At 49.0% G+C, this 21,269-nt stretch overlaps 1 protein-coding gene across 7 annotated transcripts in view; it reads right to left on the reverse strand.

Annotated features, from left to right (window-relative positions):
- Positions 1-1,079: 1,079 nt before the first annotated feature.
- PTPRM (protein tyrosine phosphatase receptor type M) overlaps positions 1,080-21,269 on the reverse strand; it is a 661,882-nt gene continuing 641,692 nt past the window's right edge. For all 7 annotated transcript variants that reach the window (XM_006044986.4, XM_044934694.2, XM_025273106.3 and 4 more), the window contains 4 exons: positions 19,728-19,853; positions 17,552-17,715; positions 9,558-9,693; positions 1,080-1,840 (listed from right to left, as the gene is read on the reverse strand). In XM_006044986.4, coding sequence (XP_006045048.1) covers positions 1,787-1,840; positions 9,558-9,693; positions 17,552-17,715; positions 19,728-19,853 — 480 coding nt within the window. In that variant the 3' untranslated portion in view covers positions 1,080-1,786. The remainder of the gene's footprint in view (positions 1,841-9,557; positions 9,694-17,551; positions 17,716-19,727; positions 19,854-21,269) is intronic.

Below are 21,269 nucleotides of genomic sequence, written 5' to 3' on the forward strand. Positions count from 1 at the left end.
CCTTGGACTGTACCCAAGCAGGCTCCTCTGTCCATGGGATTTCCCAGGCAAGAATACTGGAGCGAGTTGCCATTCCCTTCTCCAGGGGATCTTTCGGACCCAGGGATCGAACTCGCGTCTCTTACTTCTCCTGCACTGGCAGGCAGATTCTTTACCAGCTGAGCCACCAGGGAAGCCCCTGGGCAGGTCCTACCCCGAGTGCTGTATAAATGACACAGGTGTGATCCTAGGACGCTGCCCCCACCTCCCCTGGGCCCTGCAGGCAGCCGGCACCCACCAGGCCGGGTGACTGTGGACACGTTGCTCAGTCTCTTGTGACCAAGTGTCTCAGCTATCCGATGGCTCAATGGCTCCAAACTATGTCCAGTCCTACCGTTGGGGGGAAGGACCTGCCACCACTAGAGGAAGCCCCTGCTGTTTTCAGCACAGATGGGTGTTCTCGAAGGACCGTCCCCGTCACCCACGGGTCACACAGCCTGGGGCTCAGCTTGCACTCGGTGTGTGACCTCGCCCAGCTTCTTCCTCCTTCAGAGGCCAGCAGAGCCCTCAGGCTGCAGTCCCTTCTGCAAGAAACGTCTGTCCAGCATGGTGTCCAGCTCAAACACACTCTAGTCCTGCCACTCTCTAAAGAGTGTTCTGGCAGCGAGTTTCAGGCATGAATGAAGCCTGGAAAGGATGGAGATGATCCCCCCGAGAAAGGCAGAGGCTTCTCCTCCTGCTCAGAAAATCACCACTCTGGAGTCCAGCCCAGAGCTCCTGTCAGAGCCTGCCCGCCAGGTCAGAGCTCACTGGCCAGTGGCCTCTGGGGCTCAGAGGAGCAGCTCAGGATGGGTCTCGATTTCTCCCTGACAAAAGATCTCTCCGAAATCCTACCTCCACCTGCTCCAATCCAGCAGACCAGCCATGGTTTCTCTGCCCGAGGCCAGGAGTGACCAGAGCTGCCCCGCGGGGTGTCAGGACACCAGGCAGACACCACACTGCTCACGCGTCTTTATTTATTGAGCTGAGAATTCACACAGGTAGCATCATACAGCGAATCATTTCCAGGGCTGGATAAAAATGATTGTCACTCACCGCGCTTCACAAAAATTTCTTTTAATGAATAAATAATCTGATGAAATCAAAAATATTTACAATATAAACACACAGGAAGAACTGAAGAACCTCAGATCTGTGAACCTGATCGCTGACCTCCGCCTTCCCGAACCGAACGCCTCCCAAGCTTTTCCCTTGGAAACGATACAAATCTGATAGAAACAACAACTCATACAACATCTCTTGGTTCATTATACGTTTATCTGTTAGTCTTGGAAAGCTACATATATTATGCGACATGTTAAAATACAAATATTAACTAAAATAATATATTATCATAATGCCAGGTAGCATTCTCCACAGAACGAAAATGTACACTCAGCTGTGACAATAAGAAACGTTCACGGGCCACAAAATAATACCCCAAAGGTACAAATTCCTTCATAAGAATATAATTGTGCTCTTCAATTTACCATCTGTCCGCGCTGCTCGAAGGGGCCGGTGCCCAGGACGACAGGGTTGGACCGCTGGGTGCTGTGGGTGGGTTTCGGTCAGGCAGCAGCACTATTGGGAATCGGGCAGTGCAAGCAGTTTTATAAACACTTTTTTTTTCTTGGACTCTTTTTTAAAAAGAGCCAATTAGGCAAAGCAAAATAAGCATATGGAGCTGTCTTCATCTCATCGGCACAAACACCGTGGCACTTCCTGGCTGTGCAGGATGGAAGGTTGGTGTGCGGGGCTCTTCACGCCGTCAGCCAGTATTCAAGTACTCTAGGGCTACCTCATAGCAGAACTTGTACTGATCCTGGAACACAGAAGGGACACAACATCAGCGCGGCCATAGAGAGCCCCATTTCTCTGAGAGCAATGATGCTGTGCGTGAGTGCGTGCTCAGTCACGTCCGACTCTGTGTGACCCCATGGAGTGTAGCCCACCAGGCTCCTCTGTCCGTGGGACTGTCCAGGCAAGAATACTGGAGTGGGTTGCCGTTTCCTTCTCCAGAGGATCTTCCAGACCCAGGGATCGAACCTGCGCCTGCTCTACTGGCAGGCAGATTCTTTACTGCTCAGAAGCCCCAATTAGGCTTTAATTGGAAGCAATCAACCTGAGAAGAGGTGAATCAGAAACGAGCTCGGACATCACAATCCTGGACCACACACGCATTCACTGTAGATATTTCACACAAGGCCAATGAAAGAAATATTCTGACATCTACACTTGTGAGACTTCTTGGAAAGTTCCAGACAACTGGAACACATCTGTTTGTCCACACGTGTAAGTGCACCTGTTATATCAACATCCTGAGGACAAATTATGGGAAAGCGAAGAGGTGTATTGGGAGGGAGGCTGGAGATGTGCCTTCATGATTTGCTCAGTGAATAAACGTGGCTTCATGCCTGGCCTGGCTTTACCTTTGTCAGTCAGCAGGACTCCCTCCGGTTTATGAGCAGTTATTAAGCACCTCTTAAATACCAAGTACCTTGACCTGGCTCCTGACTCTGAGAAGTCCATGGTCCAATGAGGAGGATGAGACAGGGACCCAAGGGCCCCCAAGAGGCAGAGCTGAGTGGGGCCCACGAATGGTCCCCAACATGGGTGCAGTGGAGTGGGGAGCAGCAGTTCTCAGGGGAGATGTGAGGGGGTGGCAGGTGATGGGGAGCTGGAGGAGGAGCATGTGGACTGGGGGAGGTGGATATTAAGTGCCTTGGGTTGCCCAGGACAGTCTTGACTGATGCCTGTTTTCTTGGCGGAATGGATAGTTGAAGCCTTGTTTGCTCTCAAAAGTGTCCCAGTCTGAATGGTAAAGCCTGGGGGCCTCCTGACTGTGGTCCTCCTGGCAGGCTGCCCGGGTAAAGATGGCGGAACAGGGACAGGCACTGGGGGCAACATCTGATGCCCCCTGGGAGCCACATCCCAGTTCTTAATGGGGCAGCGAACTCATTTCTCTTGAGTGCAGCTTTCTCAGATCCTGGACCAGCACCTGTGCAAGCTTCCAATCCACATTCTAGGATTTATTATTTCAGGATCTGATACTTCTATTTTCAGAATATTTACAAGAAATCACTCGAATTTCAAAATCCTGATGCTGTCAGCTCATGGCTGACACTGGCTGAAGCGAGCTCCAATCATTGCTGTTTTTGTGAATTGCACAGACAATTCTTATTTTCTTTTTCGTGGAAACCTAAGAGGTCAGTTCCGTCTTGCAGAAACGTGATTTTGTACAAAGCTAGCTGTGCAGTTAGTTTCAATGCCAACTAGGGACTGTCTTCTTAACAGAGTGTTATGCATGCTCAGTCGCTCAGTCGTGTCCAACTCTCTACGGCCCCATGGACTGTAACCCACCAGGCTCCTCTGTCCATGGGATTCTCCAGGCAAAAATACTGGAGTGGCTTGCCATTTCCTGGATCTTCCCGATCCAGGAATCAAATCTATGCCTCTTGGATTGGCAGGCAGCTTTTTTACTGCTGATGCTTAACATAGTAAGATGCACTTAAAGGGCCACGTGGCTGCTGCCTTGGGTCAAAGGTGAATGAGGAAGCCAGGAAGGGGTTGCGGGTTCATCCCAAGGGTCGGCTGTTGAGGGGGGAATCACTGAAGGTGCCCCATCATAGGCATGACTACAATTTTTCAAAATGAGTTATCTCTCTCATCTCATCCTTCCTAAATAGGCTGCTAGCTCCACAGACTCTGTGATGACTGGTTCCGTACAGGGAATGAGCAGAAGGATCACAAATTGCTGGTCCCCTCCCCCAGGCACCTCGAAAAACACCTGAAATCTTTCCACTTGGAACCTGATTACACTTGATCACCAGATACAGCCCATCTTTGGCAGTTTTCTCGCTTTTGAACAGTATAATTAAGCCACATGAACCATCTCTGCTTCAGGGAAGAAAGGGCGTTTATGCTTTGGTCCCAGGATTTCCCAATCTGGGTGACATTAGCTGATGACGTGAGCATCTTTGTGTTGGACCGCAACCAGAGTAACTGGCAACTCCTCTTCAAGCCCCCACCTTCACTTCAGATGCCCCTTGCTCTCACAAAACAGGGAGAAAGTGCAACTTGAAAGGATACCCCACATGAGGTCATGCTGTAAGAGTCCCTGCCCTCAGGGAGGGCATGGGAGGCCTTGGTGCCAGCGGGTGGCTGCAGGCGGCTCCCCCAAAGGCCGGACAGTGCCTTTGTCTGCAGAACGTGGCCCCATAGTCAGCCTGTCACTTCAAACACCCCACGTCGCCTGAGAAGTTTCAAAGAGATTGTGCACTCACCTGGGGCAGAGTTTTCCCCTCCCCACCCCTGCACACACACACCTGCTTTTGGAAATGAACACCAGCTTCAGTCTAAGCTGGATCCTTGCTGACAAGCAGAAAAACGCTTCTGCCCGACATGCCTGCCAGGAGGGGAAGTGGGCCCATGTGCCAATAACCTCAGGCGGGACTGTTTGGATCAGTGTTCCCAGGGGGTCGCACTGGGTGACCAGCCTATGAGACCCCTGGGGGGCAGCTGCCTGTCTCTGATGATAGATGGATGGGTCATTGCACTCAGTATAGCTTTGAAAGAGTCTGAAGCCCTTTCTCCCTTTCCAAGGCCACATGCTGTCTGTGCATCTGGTTCTTTAGTCAGACCCATTGGCCTGTGGCCACTGCCTTCCCTGGTCCTGGAAGCAGCTCAGATCCCTGTTCTTGGGTCCAGTAAAGAGAAGAAATGGGAAGTGGGCTTGGCCTGCCCCGCCACCACCGTGGCCATACTGCAGGACTGGCCTCTTGTCCTCCTGAGCTGTGTTTCTCACCTGTGGCATATCACACGGGCTCTGTCTACTCCCGTCTTCGGGGGTGTGGCCTGGCTCCTGTACCTGTGAAGTGCCCCAGCTGATCCAACGTGTGGACAGGCCGAGGGCCTTTCTAGACCACCCATGAACTTTCTTATCCTCGGTTTTGCACATCAGGTCACCTGGGGTGCTTGTCCCACGGCTGCTGAAGCCAGGTCCATGTCACCTGGATCAGTCTCTGCGGTGGGCCTGGGGCTCAGAATTTTTTAAAGGTCCCATTACAGAGAAGTCAGTATCATAGAGATAGAGACTAGACCTGTCATTATCAGGGGAGGGGCAAGTGGAGTGATGCTGGTGAGGGTACAAATTTTCAGTTATAAGAGCAGTGAATTCCACAGCTCTACCATACAGCACGGCGACCAGAGTTAACGATACGGAACTGTACCCTTGAAACTTGCTGACCACGGATCGCAAGCGTTCTGACCACTTAGAGTCAGCTGCACTCATTCCGAGAGCCCACAGTTGTGCTGATCACCGTGGTCTAGGGAACCACTCCACAACGTGAGTGTGTCAAGTCAGCATGTTGGCCAGAGCTCCCATTGCCTCCCGGGGACAGTAACTTTCTCGGGTAAGATCTGGCTCCTAAAGGCTGTTTCTCTGTTAACACAGAGACCTGGGAACTTCAAAGCCAAGTGCAGAAGCAAAGGTGAGAGCGGACTGTGTGTTGAAGCAGCTGGTTTCCCAGCAACCGTACGAGAGGCAAAGTGGCTCAGCGTGGGGGACCCCGTCTGCATCTGACCAGGTCAGTAGCGCCAGTCTCACTGTGGCAGGAGGCCCCTCAGGGATCCAGGCCTTTGATGAGGGCTGGGGGCTGGCTGAAGAGGTGGATCACTGAGAAGTTCGGCAGCAAGAGGGGTCAGGAGACAAACCCAGTGGCCCTGCTGCATCAAAACATCTTGCTGTTGTTTAGTCGATCAGTCCTATTGGACTCTTTTGTAACCCTATGGACTGTAACCTGCCAGGCTCCTCTGTCTTTGGGATCTCCCAGGCAAGAATACTGGAGTGGGTTGCCACTTTCCTCCTCCAGGGGATCTTTCCGACCCAGGATCGAACCTGGGCCTTCTGTATTGGCATTGGATCTTTTACCACGGTGTCACCAGGGAAGCCCATCAAGACATCTAGTCTTGTGTTAGAATGATTTTGCTTCCTGGCAATCCACTGCCTTTTCCCTGGAGCCTCCAGACCTAAGCAGTTGAAGAAATAAATCCGTAGGCCCTCTGACTCTCCCTTGAAAGTGCCATGCTTCAAAATGGATGGGGAAGTTTCTAACTCAGACACAATTTTGAAAAATAATCAGAGCCTCAAGGGGAGATGGAGATGGGCCCACTTTGAGCCCCTCTGAACATTCATCCTGCCCTGATGGAGGGATGGGGGTTGTGGCAGCATGTTTTGGGGTCTGAATAGAAGGATGAGCAGACCCAGAGGGGTCTGGCCCTCCTGCCTCCCCACGCCCATCTGCCTGCCTCCTGGCAGCCAGCATGGGGTCTGCTCTAGGGTGCCCTGGCTCTAGCCTCCTCCTGCAAAGAGACAGCTAGGAGCGAGCTTCTCAGCTACTGAGAAGCTACTCACTCAGCTACTCACATTCTCTACTTAGGAAAGACTCAAGTCTTGGGTGGTCTTTTATGCCCAATACAACTGTACCAGGTTTTATCACCCTGACCTGAATTAGTTATCTCAGCCAACACACACACACACACACACACAAACACACACACACACACACACACGAGCGCCAAACTAAACAGAAACTATACTCACAGCAAAAACAAATATGCCAGCGACAAGAGCCCTGATTCAACTCAAGAATCTTCAAGCCCACTGAAAAGAGGACCGTGACATTTTCCCTCTGGTCACCAGATAAGCTCTATTATCCCGTCAGGAGGCACCGTGACAGATTCATCAGACATTTTCTTCAGGAAATTGCAGGACTTTCTTACATTTCTCAGCCGCTGAGCTTATCATAAAACTGGTGTGGATCTCTGGGGTTCTGGGAATCCAAGAATCCTGTTTCTCCCTCAGAACCGCACATGAATAGAGAAACGCCCAGGTTATGATGGGAACGTGGGCTGCAGTCAGGAGCTGCCTTCATGGAAAAGCACCCCATCCTGCAGTCTGCACCATGGATCTGGGAAAAGCCTCGCTGCTTCTGCCCAAAAAACTTGTGAGTGAAGGAAGCTCAGCAGAGCCATTCAGGGAAAGGCCTGGAAGGGTCTGTTTCTAACGATGTGTTTAAGTCAGGCTGCAGTGAGAAGGGGATTACACTTTTTTAAAAAGTCAAGGTCACTTTACTCAGATGCCAACTAATGTTTGGAAGCTACATGCCTGTCCCTGAATCAGGGCATTAAATACCGAATGATGTCTCAGAATGGTTTCATTTATGCATTTGTTTCCAGCCTCTGCCAATCTGCTTATCTGTCCTAAACTCGGGCCCCCTCTAACAGCCCAGAAGATGGAGAATTCCGGGTGGGGGAACACTAAAATTCAGGGGGGTCCCGAGGAGTGGTTAGATGGCATCCTCAACTCAATGGACGTGAGTCTGAGCAAACTCTGGGAGATAGTGAAGGACAGGGAAACCTGGCATGCTGCAGTCAGTCCATGGGGTCACAAAGCATCGGACATGACTTAGTGACTGAACAACAACCCGGGGAGTGAGACGGTCCTCTGACCAGTGAAGTCTGGGCACAGCACCTGGCCCATCCACGTGAAGTCTGGACTGTGTGAAAGGCACTTGTAAGTACCACGGGTACACATGCTCCTGCTCCTGAAGCCTCCTCGCTTGCACCTGGTGCTTTTTTTTTTTACCTGCATCAGGTGGGCTGCTGGTCACACTGTGCCCTGCAGACACCTGCAGTCTTAGGGACGGGCTTTCTCACCTGGGGCACTTCCAAAACACTTTCATGCATGTCGTCACAGTGGATGATCTCAACAAACCAACATCATCCCTGGTTACAACTCAGGCTCAGGAGAGTTGAGTGACATGCCCAAGGCGATGTCAAGGTTATCTGTCTGAGGTCACTTCACTTGAATGAGCAGAGCTGAGAGCAGAAGGCAGGTTTGAGGGACATCCCCAGGGCAGGATGGGGAAAAAAATGGAAACAGTGACAGATTCTATTTTCTTGGGCTCCAAAATCACTATGGACAGAGATTGCAGCCATGAAATTAAAAGATGCTTGCTCCTTGGAAGAAAAGCTATGACAAACCTAGATACCATATTAAAAAGCAGAGATATCACTTTGCTGACAAAGGACCATATAGTCAAAGCTATGGCTTTTTCCAGTAGTCATGTATGGATGTGAGAGTTGGACCATAAAGAAGGCTGAGCACCGAAGAATTGATGCTTTTGAATTGTGGTGCTGAAGAAGACCCTTTAGAGTCCCTTGGACTGTAGGAAGATCAAAGCAGTCAACCCTAAAGGAAATCAACCCTGAATATTCATTGGAAGGACTGATGCTGAAGCTCCAAAACATTGGCCACCTGATGAAAGCCGACTCATTGGAAAAGACCCTGATGCTGAGAAAGATTGAGGGCAGGAGGAGAAGGGGGCAACAGAGGATGAGATGGTTAGATAGCATCACCGACTCAGTGGATATGAGTTTGAGCAAACTCTGGGAGATAGTGAAGGACAGGGAAGCCTGGTGTGCTGCAGTCCATGGGGTCACAAAGGGTCGGACACAACTTAGTGACTGAACAGCAACCACCCAGGGGAGGGTGGGGAGTAGTGGTGTGGGGGGTACAGCCCTTTTTTTGCAGAAGCCAACATGGTAATTGCTGATGGTTTTGAGAGTCTGCACCTGGCCAAAGAGGTTCCTGTTTGTTAAATTCCCAGGGCAGCACATGCATCTGGAAACTACAACAGCTCACGAAGCACCCAGCACGTCTGTGGGGGAAGCAGATGGCTCTGGATGCTGAGCAGGGCTCGGGTGGGTCCCAGGAGCTGGCCATCATGGGTGGGGCCATGGCTGTTTCCTCAGCTTCAGCTTGACTCTCCACTCCCCATGTATAGCAGCTTTCCAAGCTCCTCAGGGACTCCACCTTGTCTTTCCCTCCCCATCCCAGGCCACTCTCCCCACCTTGGGATTAATCCCCCTGTCTCCTTCAGATCCTTCCTCCACTAACAGAGAAATACAAAAACCTCATTGAAAAGCTTCCTCCTTTAAACTGCAGCCGGCATTTCAACAGCTCCGCACAATAAAGAGATTTCACGAAATTCCTGAAGAAAACCATTCCACCTCGTCCTTTGTTTCTCCACCTCTTTCATCCTCTCCTCAGATACCCGCCGTAATTAAATGCAATCGTCCGGATGTCAAACTCCAATTCCCAGCTTTGATAAATATTAGGTGATTAAGCTATTTATAAAATCTGTAATTTGAAAATCTGGCATTTCATGTGCTATGATTATTTCTTCTCTGTGAAGACGAAGTGCTTAGCCATGTGGAAGGTGCTGCTGAGAATGGCAATTAATCAGAATGTGCGCTTGTGAGTTTCAACTATTTCTACGTGTCAGATGTGTTGAGAGAAGCCTACTGGTGAAAAGGCAAGAGGAAGGGAGAAGGAAGGGGAAAAACTCGGATGAGCACAGCAAATGCACCGTGAGCACGAGCCTCTCCCACCAGGGATCAGACTGAGCTAACCAGGAATGGCTCCCCATCCCCACCCCGCCAACTCCAAGTGGGACGATAGATAGACAGGGGCCTACCAGCAGGTCCACCATGTTGGGCTTGTTGTTCCTCAGCGTCTTCACGGCGTGGAAGACATCCACCGTCCGCTGGTGCCGGAGCATCTCGCAGACGATGCTGATGGCACAGAAGGTCCCACTGCGGCCGCCCCCATTCCTGCAGGAAGAGAGGCAGGTGGTGGGTCTGGGTCACCATCACAGCGCATGGCTCACACCACCTGGTCACACCTGCTGCCCAAGCCCTCCTGACCAGGATGCTTCACCCGAGCAAGTCCCTCTACCTGATGCAAACAGAGCCCAGAGCCCAGAGCCCACAGATCACCTGACCAGAGGTGATGGGAACCTGGCCTGCTCTCTCAGCTCCACCTCTGCCCCCACGGCTGCATAAAACCCGCAGGAAAATTTTTAACATACAAACATCTCATGCAGTGTCTGCAGGAAAACTGGGATGGGTGTGGGTTATGCTCAAAGATGGATTTGGCCTCAATCTATTAGCATTTCATGCTTTATCTCTAAAATATAAATGAAACAGGAGGGAAGAGGGCAGCACACAACCTTGGAAAGAATGACACAGCTAGAGAACCCAGCATAAACTGATTAGATCCAAATGGGTACTAGAAGGCAGACAAGTCAACTTGACTAAACCTTGATCCTCAGTTCAAGCTCAATGCAAAACATCAGCAAGCTAAATGACACCCAGAGGTGCCATGGCAGTTCCAAAGTGGACCATCAAAGACCAAAAAGTGGGTGGTGGCCCAATCCCTGGAAATCCCCGCCCCTTCTCCAAATAGTTGGAATAATTCTCCCACTCACTAGCCTAGGAAAGTACCCATCCCTTAAAAGGTAATCATAACCATAGTTTGAGACTGCCACACTCGCTTTCTGCTATGGCCCACACTCTGTCTGTGGAGCGTGTTTCTCTCTGAATAAATACACTTCCTACCTATCACTTTGTCTCGCACGGAATACTTTCTGTGATGAGAAATGAAACCTGAAAACCTGAGTTTCATTAGGTCCTGAAACTAGGTCTGTGATCTCAGTCGGAAGACCGTGGATTTTGGCTGGGTTCCAGTCCCAATTTGAGATAAATGGCTTCATAAGGGCTCTTTCAAAATAAAACTTTCTATTTTGGATTAATTTTAATTGTACAGAATCACTGTAAAAATAGCACAGAGAGTTCTCTGTATGCCCACCTTCCCTGATGTGAAGGTCTTACATAACTGTAGCAAACGGTCAAAACCAGGAAGTTACTGCTGGTATAATGCTATTAACTAAATTACAGACCTTGGCCAAGGTGTCCAGTTTTTCTACAACCGTCCTTTCTTCTGGTCCAGGATTCAGTCCAGGACCCACCTAGCATTTAGTGTTTCCTATGAGCTGCGTCCTCAGTGTTCCCTTGTCTTTTTTGAACTTGACACTTTGAAAGAGGACTGGTCACTTGTTTTGCAGAATATGGAATACAGAATGAGATGCAGAAGACAGCCATGGTCCCCCATCCACGATTTGAGAAGTCATCACAAAATACAAATTGTAGAAAGTACCTTCATTTTGATTCATCTGATGCTTTCTCATCATTGAACATGAGGTTATGCACTTTGGCAAGAAAACCATGGAAAGGCTGTCGCCACCTTCAAAGGTTCATGGTGTTGAACTGTCTTGTTGCTGGCGATGCTGGCCTTGGTTGCTTATTAAGATGGTGGATGTCTGGCAGATTTTTTCACCATGTAGTCATGATGCTTCTCTTTGTAGTTAATAAGTATCTTGGGAAAAATACACTGGGATTATGTAACTATCTTGTTCTCCTCAAAGCTTCATCCGCTGTTATTAGTGCCCATTTAGGGATCCTGTCTGCAACAGTGTTCACTGCGCTGCTTGTTCAGTCATTAAGTCGTGTCCAACTCTTTTCAATCCCACGAACTGCAGCATGTCAGGCTTCCCTGTCCTTCACCATCTCCCTGAATTTGGTCAAACTTACATCCATTGAGCCGTAATGTCAACCAACCATCTCATCCTCTTGTCCCTTTCTCTTCCTGCCTTCAGTCCTTCTCAGAATCAGGATCTTTTCTAATGAGTCAGCTTTTCGCATCAGATGGCCAAAGTATTGGAGCTTCAGCTTCACCATCAGTCCTTCCAATGAATAGTCAAGGTTGATTTCCTTTAGGTTTGATCTCCTTGCTGTCTAAGGGACTCTCAAGAGTCTTCTGCAGCACCACAGTTTCAAAGCATCAATTCTTGGGCGCTTAGCCTTCTTTATGGTCCAACGCTCATATCCATACATGACTCCTGGAAAGACCACAGCTTTGTCTCTACGGACCTTTGTCAGCAAAGTGACGTCTCTGACATCTGTCTAATTGGTTTCCATGTCCTTCTTTCCTTCTACATCCTGCTCTAAAGAGAGAACTCTCAGGCACTGTTTGAAAATTTATTTGCTTATTTATTTCTATTATTTATGTCACTTTAGACTTATACATATCAATTTCATTTCTTTGAGCTAAAATAAGTATCCATGTTTATTTTGTTGCTGAAATTGTTCTGGCTTTGGCCAGTAGGAGCTCCATCAGGCTGGTTCCTCCAACCTTTTTCAAGCACATCCTTACTTTCTAGAACCATGAGATTTTCTAACTGGTCCTGTAACTTCTCCCTTGTACCAGCTCTGGAATCAACCACTTTTCCAAGGATGTAAAGGACTTTTTTTTTTTTTTTTAAATAAACACAATACCATTGTTGCTGCTGCTGCTGCTGCTAAGTTGCTTCAGTCGTGTCCGACTCCGTGCGACCCCATAGACAACAGCCCACCAGGCTACCCCATCCCTGGGATTCTCCAGGCAAGAATACTGGAGTGGGTTGCCATTTCCTTCTCCAATGCATGGAAGTAAAAAGTGAAAGTGAAGTCACTCAGTCGTGTCTGACTCTTAGCGACCCATGGATTTTCCAGGCAAAAGTACTGGAGTGGGGTGCCATTGCCTTCTCCCATACCATTGTTATTACACCTAAAATAAACACTACAGTTTAATGGAATCAAATTTCTAGGTACTGTCCAAATTTCCCATGTTATTTAAGACTTTTTCTTACGGTTGACTTTTTCAAATCCTCATCCAAGCAAAGTCCACACTGCATTCGGTTGACAAGTCTTGCAAGTTTATTTTAATCTGTGGGTTCTTTTTGCTGTCTCATTGTTTCCTCTTGGCAATTTATTTGTTGAGGAAATGGGGTCATTTTCCCTGCAGACAGCCCCACATTCTGGGTTATTCTCATTCATTGCATCTCTGAGAATCATTTAACCTACCAATCTCTCATCCTGTGCTTTCTGTTAATTGGGATTTAGCTCCAGAGTTTCATAAGAAATTCAGGATTTTTTTCTTTCTGGATAAATATACTTTATAAGTGAACTTTCATTAGGAAGCAGGCATAGGATATCACCTTGTCTTGTGATTTTAAGATTGATCACTGTGTTCCAATGCCAGCTTGATCATCCCATGCTTAAGTTCCAAATCAGTTTTTTAAATAAAGTATAAGATACCTACAATTAAGTCCACAAGTGGTTGAGTATAGATTCCAGTTAACTTTTGCAAATGCATATACGATTAACTACCATTTGGATCAAGATACAGACCACGATCAGCCCCCTGGATCCCCTCTCCCCAATATTCCTTCCTCACCAAAACCACCAACACCTTCAAGATAATCTCTGTTCTCAGGTCTGGCATCATTAGTTTCTTTTGTCTGTTTTTGAATTCTGTACACATGGCATCATACAGCATATACTCTCTGAGTCTGGCTTATTTTGTTTAACATCAACTGTGTGGGAAGCTCCCACGTATTAGCAGTTTGCCCTCCTACGTTGTGTGTGTTAGTTGCTCAGTCGTGTCCAACTCTTTGGGACCCCCATGGACTGCAGCCCGCCAGGTTCCTCTGTCCATGGAATTCTCCAGGCAAGAATACTGGAGTGGGTAGCTGTTCCCTTCTCCAGGGGATCTTCTGGACCCAGGGATTGAGCCTGGGTCTCCTGCACTGCAGGCAGTTCTTTACCATCCGAGCCAGTAGGGAAGCCTTTTCTTCTTATGTTACTGAGAATAATTCCATTGAGTGGATGTACTACTGCATAATTTCTTTATCTAGGAGCTGACGAATGTTTGGGCTGTTTGCAGTTTCCCATATTATGAGTATGTTTGCTATAAGCACGTCTCCTATTGCATTTATGAGTCATTTTTGCAGTCACAGACCTCACAGCAGAAGAGCTCAGAGGATATATTTATATTTGGCTTTGGTAAATGTTGTTAAAGGGCATCCCAGGTGGCACTAGTAGTAAAGAATCCATCTGTCAATGCAGGAGACAGAGACATGGGTTTGATGCCTGGGTTGGGAAGATCCCCTGGAGGAGGGCATGGCCACCCACTCCAGTATTCTTGCCTGGAGAATCCCATGGACAGAGGAGCTTGGTGGGCTACAGTCCACAGGGTTACAAGGAGCTGGACACAACTGAAAGGACTTAGCACACATGCACGCACACACATGTGCTATTTAAATGGCTCCAAAATGGTTGTACGTGCTTACTTTGTTCCAACAGTGTTTGGGAGTCCAGTTACTCCACAGTCTCCCAACGCTCAGAACCATTTATTTGTTTAAATTTTAGACATTCTGGTGAGAATGTAGGGGCACCCAATTTTGCTGTGTTTTAATGCATATTCTGAAAACTAATGATGCCTTTTCTATGCTTATTGGCTATTTGGATATTCTTTTTTGAAAAAAGGAAGTTCTCATCAAGCATTTTGCCCAACAGTTGGATTGTCTGTCCTCTTCCTGTGGAATTCAGCAGTTCTTTGGCATCTGGCTAGGAATTCTTTGTCAGATGTATGGAGCGCAAATGTCAGTGTCCCGTCTTGTGCTTCCACGCTCCTTGGATGAACGGGAGTGCTCAGCTTTAACGACCCAATTTACCAATGTCTTCCTTTACGGCCGCTGTTCTGTGTCCTGCGTAACTCATCTCTGATTACTCCTTCGGGTGAAGATTTTCTGTAGAAGCTCTGTTGTCTTCCTTTGCAAGTCTGCACTGAAGACAGCATGCACTGGAGATGCTCTCTGGGTAGCGTGAGAAGGGAGATCACTGCCCTGCAGGTGGTGTGCTGCTGTGGGACCCTGCTGTGAGTCAGGGGACCCCGAGGTGTGGCTGTTCCTGGATTTTCTCTTCTGCTCTTCAGTCTCTTATCTCTCTCTGCATTGACACCTCACTGTTTCTCCTCCACTGGCTTTTCATCTAACGCTTTCAGCAGCTGTCGATGACCACTGTCTACATCCATTACTTTCATCAAGGGTTGAAAAAGCATGAGACCTTAATTCTACCCATTTCGACTAGTTTTATTAGCTGGAAGACGTGTATAAAGAAAAAGAATTCCCTGCTTGCTTTCTGTGAACCATCCAGTTCACAGCCCTGAAGGGCGTCCCGGGAATGGATACCCTGCCCACGGCCAGTAGGTGGCACTGCGCTATACTGAATAGGAAGAAGGTCTCATCTCGGTGGCGGCGGGGTGGACAGCAGGTTGCCTGTGGGTCAAAGCAACGTCTCCTGGCCTGAACTGAAGGATACCGATTTAACCTAACTCTGTTCCTACAACTAAAAAACCTTAGATTAAGATTTTAAAATCTTGACAACAGTCAGCATTGAGCCCAGCCTGGGTCTCACGCCCTGCCCCCGTGATATGGAGAGAGTAAATGGCAGCCCCATGGCAACAGCTGGGACTTCAGAGTTGTGGGGAGGATGGTTCCCAGGGAGAAGTCCAGGATCTCTCAGCAGGAGAAGGGGCCGGGGGCTCGCCTGGCAGGAGGGCAGAAGCAGCAGGTGCCCGCAGTGTCCACTGGGTGAGAGAACAGCCACTGTCTTAGGTATCCCGTGGGCAGGGGGTGGAACTGTTCAGTCTGGGGTCATAGCTGTGCCTTGGAGAGTGTGTCTACATGGTGGTCTACGAGGTGCAGTGAGTTAATGGGTCTTTGCATCTTCCCCCCAAGTCCCTCCTGGGGCCTCAGATCTCCCACTACTGGGATGTAGCCCCCTCCTTTTTTCTGTTATGATTAAAAAAAAATTTTTTTTATTGTGGTAAAAGTCACATGACATAAAACATACTATTTTAACCGTATTTAACTGTGCAGTTCTGTGGCACTAAGTACCTTCACAGTGTACAACTCACCATCGTCCATAGCCTGAAAACTTTCACCTTCCTAAACTGAAACTCTGTCGCCATTAAACACTAGCTCCCCATTCTCCCCCATCCTCGACCCCTGGCACTTACCGAGGGACTAATACTTTATGACTCTATGAGTCTGACTCTTCTAGGTACACCTTGTATAAGTGGAATCAAACAGTATTTGTCTGCACCTACTGTATACCGGAATGCATTTTTAAGGTGAACTTAATACATGTGGGATGCAGCCATTTGGGTCCCAGGGCTGGCCCTGGTCAGGAAGCTTCTAGAAGTGTGATGTTCCTAGTTTCAGAGGCTAGCAGGCTCCTGATGCAGAAATCGGTAACTGCAAACCATTTTTGCATCCCCAAGAAAACCTAATCAATTGAATACAAGCTCTCACTAAAATGTCGATTATCCTCGCCGGGGCTGTATCACCTCACACAGGTGACCTTCTGATCAGAAGTTAAGTCTGCAAGTAGAGGAATAAAAACGGGGATGGGAGCAGTTCATTGATCCTTCTGGACGCTTTTTCGGTGGAGATGATTTTAATGAACTGGGTCCCTGAGAAAGAAGGGGAAGGTGGAGGGGAGGAGTTGGGGGACTTCTAATGAAGGGCCGGTGTTGGTTGCTTCATAAGACTGTTTCTGAGGGGACAGCGGTTTCCTGCCACATTTGGTGCTGAGAGTTGGCAGAGTCCTGGGTTCCCAGATCCGGGGTGGGGACTGGGGGTGGGGCATCTCGCAAGATACGGCAGCGAGCAGAGAGCAACGAGCCCTCGGCCATGCTGGTTGCTATAACCAGGGTCAGTGTCCCCGAAGCAGAGCTTTGTCTTCCCTTCAATTTGGGAGAGAGCTCCCTGGGAGCTTGTTAACAACGCTCCACTGAAAAGAGAAGGAAGCTCATACTCAGTGTCCACAGACTCTCCCCATCTCCCCAGACTGCCAGGCTTTCTAATCGCTGCCCATTGAGCCACCTCCAGCTGGTTGATTAGCTCCTCTCCTCGCCCATGAGAAGATGCAGGTGAAGGTCTTTGAAAAGCACGCAGACTCGAGCCACAGCTCACAACCTCGGCCTCACGCTGAAATAATCCGGGAGTTAAAAAAGCCCTGTTGCCCAGTCTTCCCACCCCCAGAGATCTGGATTTAATTGTTTTGCTGTGGCCTGGGCATTGTTTGTTTGTTTGTTTTTTAAAGCTCCCCAGATGTGCAGCCAAGGTTGGGAACCATTATTCTGCAGCCAAGGATCTCCCATTTTAGCACTTGTTAAAATTGCTGGTCTGGAGACCAGTCTGCAGACCCTGGCTGTAACCAAATCTTCCCAATATATATCTGTCCCCAGGCAAACAAAACAAAATTCTCTTAAAACCACAAAGAAGAAGGAAACAGTTCCTTTGAAACCTCTGTCATGAAATCCAACAGAATCACCAATGAGTGCGCTGGTAAACCAGTTCTGCCATAACGGGGAGGGCCCCCTGACTGTGGCATTTGCTGACGTCTGTGACATAAACACGTCTGCCGCTGAGGATTTCAGGTTACCAACAGTTTCACAACCAGCTCAGAAAATTCCCCGAAGCTTAACAACGTGCTCTCAAGAGCTGGAAGGAGCTCACTGAACCCACCCAGGTATTTTTTTCGGGAGGCAGTGGCTTCCAGTCACAAGGTTGGGGCTCAATTTATAGCAGCGACATTCCCTCCAAAGGTAAAATGCACATGTGCTTGTTTTCTGCAAACTAAGCTGTCGCCCAGATCTGCTTACTTCTTCTCCGTTTATAATGAACAAGAGGCAGTGAGCCGAGGCGTTAGGGCTGGTGTCCGTCTGGTGGATGTGTGTACTCACAGGCAGTGCACGACCGTGCGTCCCTCCCCGCCATTGTACTCCTCCTGCCACTTGTCCACCTGGCGGATGAGCTTCAGGAAGGAGCGCTTGGACACCGGCGTGTCCCTGTACATCGGCCAGCCTAGGAACTGGAACTGCTGCACCATCCGGTACCCGTCCTGGGGCTGCAGAGGGCCAGGTGATCGGAGGGGAGTGGAGAGAAAAAAAGCAGGCGTTACTCTCAGGGCCAAGCTCCCGCACGCTGACCCCACCTCCTCATGCCAGTGGGCCCGAGGGAAGGAGGGCCTGCCTGTAGTTAATGAATGGACCATCTATGGACCGAGGAGTTAGGAGTCTGAATCGCGAGCTGATATAAAACACCAGGTGTTTCCAATGGGAGGGAAGACAGAAGCAAAGTGGAATGCTCACAGCTTTGCAAACACCGTGTGAAAAACAGCACACGACCTGAGCACTGACCATACTGGGCTGAGAGTGGTAAATAGGCTGGACTTTAATAACAGGTAAACTAAAGGTAAAGGATAAATTGTGATGTGGCAATGTCTGTGAGTTCAGAGTGTTACAGATGACACCCTGTGTCCTGGGAGTATAACACGGTTCTGCTCACTGGCATGACTCTTGCTAAGATATCAATAGTTAATCTTTCACTGTAATTAAATAGAATTATGTGTATGTGCTCAGTTGCTCAGTCATATCCAACTATGCAACCCCATGGACTAAAGCCCACCCGGTTCCTCTGTCCATGGGATTCTCCAGGCAAGAATATTGGAGTGGGTTGCCATGCCCTCCTCCAGGGCATCTTCCCGACCCAGGGATTGAACAGAACCTGTGTCTGTGTCTCCTGAGTCTCCTGCACTGGCAGGAGGATTTAAATAGAATTTTAGGAGTCAAGAAATAACCAGGCCACATGATTTTAGTCTGACTCTCTTGGGCTAAATCTTCTGTGGCTGCCGGTAGAACCCGACACAGGGGATCACTCTTGTTTCCTTCCTGGCTGTACCCCCACCAAACCCCACAGCTCTTGGCCTCCCTTCCTGTCAGACTCTTTCTGATGCAGGCCCCAGGCTCAGTCCTTGGCTCCCTTTCTCTTCTCCACTTCTCTCTTGAAGGTTTCATTCAGTCTCATCCAGTGAGTCCTCAATCTGGGTCTCCAGACCTTGCTCCTGAATTTCACCCTTACAGATTCCAAGGTCTCCACGATATTCCAGTGCAGGCATCAAACAGTCACTTCAAACCCAGCATGTACCCAGCTGACCTGCCTTCTGTCCATGTGTGCTCCAACCTCTAACAATCTTACCTGCGCAGCTTTTCCTAACCTGGTTAATGTCTGTTCCATCCAGTTCTCAGGACCAACACGCTGAGAGCTGCTCGTGAGTCCCTGGGATCCAACCGATCAGCCCATCCTATCCTACTGGCTCTGAGGCCAGAATGTATCAGAGTCCCTCCACCTCCCCTGGCCACTGCCACTCTGTCTACCCTTGTCCTTTCCCACCTGGATTATTACAACAGCCTGCTGACCCGCTCTCTCACTGTCTGTCCTCAGCACAGACGCCAGAGCGTGCCTTCTAAAAGCTCGATTAGAGCACAAGACTCTTTCACTCGGGACCCTGTGATGGCACCTCCTTTACTTCAGCGCGGAAGCCCCAATCCTGGTGGTGGCCTGCAGGCCCTATGTGACCTCTGCCCCCTGGACCCCAACCTTGGCCCCAGCAGCTACTCCCGCCTTCTCCTCCTGGGCTGTGGACACATCAGCCACCTTGCTGTTATGGGACTCACCAGACAATCCCCCCACCTCAGGGCCTTTGCACTGACTGTCATTTCTGCCCCTAAAGCCAACTGCACGAGAGCACGTGGCTACCCCTCACGCCCGCCAGGCTGCATTCATACGGCCCCTCTGCTCACACTCTGGTCCAGGCCTGGCACCTTCTGCTTTCCCATTTTTCTCCTACAGCACACAGTACCTTCTAGCAAATCTAGCAGGCAATCTTTGTGTCCATCCTCTCCTGTCTCCTCCCTTTAGAACGTAAGCTCCACAGGGTCAGGGAACGTTGTTTTGTTCACAGACTCCTAGATGGGCCTTCAGGCTCCCAGAACACTGACTGACCCAGACCATCTACCCAGTCAATTGATGAGAAAATAATGAAACCGCAACACCAGCCGTGGTGGTTGCGGATCTTACTCGCGCTGCGTTGTAGATTCGGAATATCCTACTGATGATGTCTTCTTCCAGGTCAGCAGAAACAAACTCCACCTGGATGGGGCCATGTCGGTGGACTCCGTTCTCTGGCCAGTACTGTGGACACAACTGGATTCAAAACACAGAAACGTGAGGTTAATGGTCCAAATACATTTACTGCTCACGTCTGGATAAGGTCACTACCAACATCAGGCCCCAACACCCCTCATTCACTTCATTTCCTTTCTCTTTTCCTTCCCCCCAGTTGACCTGTTGACTTTCTTGTTGGCTGAGCCCTTAATTCCCCCGTCCATCTAGTACTTTTTTCTCTATTTTCTGTGAAAGCATCACTAAGCCACGAGGAATTCTGCCTCCCAAGGAGGTCACGTGGGCACTACTGAATACCATCGCTGTAAGATCTCTTTTGCTGCTGAAAGGCACTCTTTTCCAGCCCTGGGGAGATGCCCTGAGCTGCCGTTACAAAAGCAAAGACATTTGAGATGACCCACTTGACACCCCAGTCTCCAGCCTTCCATCTGGGCCCACCTAGTAGTTTGTAATCACTTTGAGAACAGGGCTGTTTAGTGACAAAATACTGATAACAGTGTTGGGTTGCATTTTCTCACGCTCTGCCCAAACCCTCCCAGCTTAGACTTAGGAAACATGGCGGAATAAGAGTAACCGCTTTGGGCTTCAATTAAAAACTCAATTTCCTAGCGTCTCACGCTCCAGGTATTGGTGACACCGGGGAACCAGGAGTTCTGCTGAAACGTGGAGCAGCTGACGAGTGTGGCAGGCAGGGTGCCAGGCACGATGGCAGATGTCACTGCCACTGCCCTGCAGCAACACTGAACTTGGGAGACAGGTGAGAAAAACCCCTGTCTGTTATCACAAATCTGTTCTAAAGCTCTGCAGGCATGCATGCATGCTCAGTTGTTCAGTTGTGTCTGACTCTTTGCAACCCCACAGATGTAGCCCGAGAGGCTCTGTTGAGTGGGTTACTCTGCCCTCCTCCAAGGAATCTTCCCAACCCAGGGATCGAACCCACATCTCTTACATCTCTTGTATTGGCAGGCAGGTTCTTTACCACTGAGTCACCTGGGAAGCCTTCTAAAGCTCTGAGACCCTACTTAATGTCTGAAATGAAGCTTCTTTGGGGACTTGGTATGCAATGATGTTTTGGGAGCAGCATTTAACTCTTTTTTTCCAATTTACCAGAGGGACAAATGGCTGGGGGGCAGGGCAAGAGGATAACACTTCATTATTTTACAGTCTCTTTCTTCTGAGCCAAGAGTAGATGAAAACATCTCATTTTAAGCAGAATGATGTACAATGAAGGTGAGAATCTACTGCCTGAAATTCCTTTTTCTGATGACTTTTCCAAAGGATCTAAAATTTCATCATGGAAGGTTACAAAGGTTGATTTATATCCAAGATTGCAAGATGGTTTCCAGTGGATCAAACAAAGACATCTCCCTCCCTCTGTTACAGAAGCTAAAGGTTTGAATTTCATGATCAAGAAGGAAAGTAGGACAACTAAGGGTC

The sequence above is a fragment of the Bubalus bubalis genome, chromosome 22, assembly GCF_019923935.1.
Source record: "Bubalus bubalis isolate 160015118507 breed Murrah chromosome 22, NDDB_SH_1, whole genome shotgun sequence".
Taxonomy (NCBI): domain Eukaryota; kingdom Metazoa; phylum Chordata; class Mammalia; order Artiodactyla; family Bovidae; genus Bubalus; species Bubalus bubalis.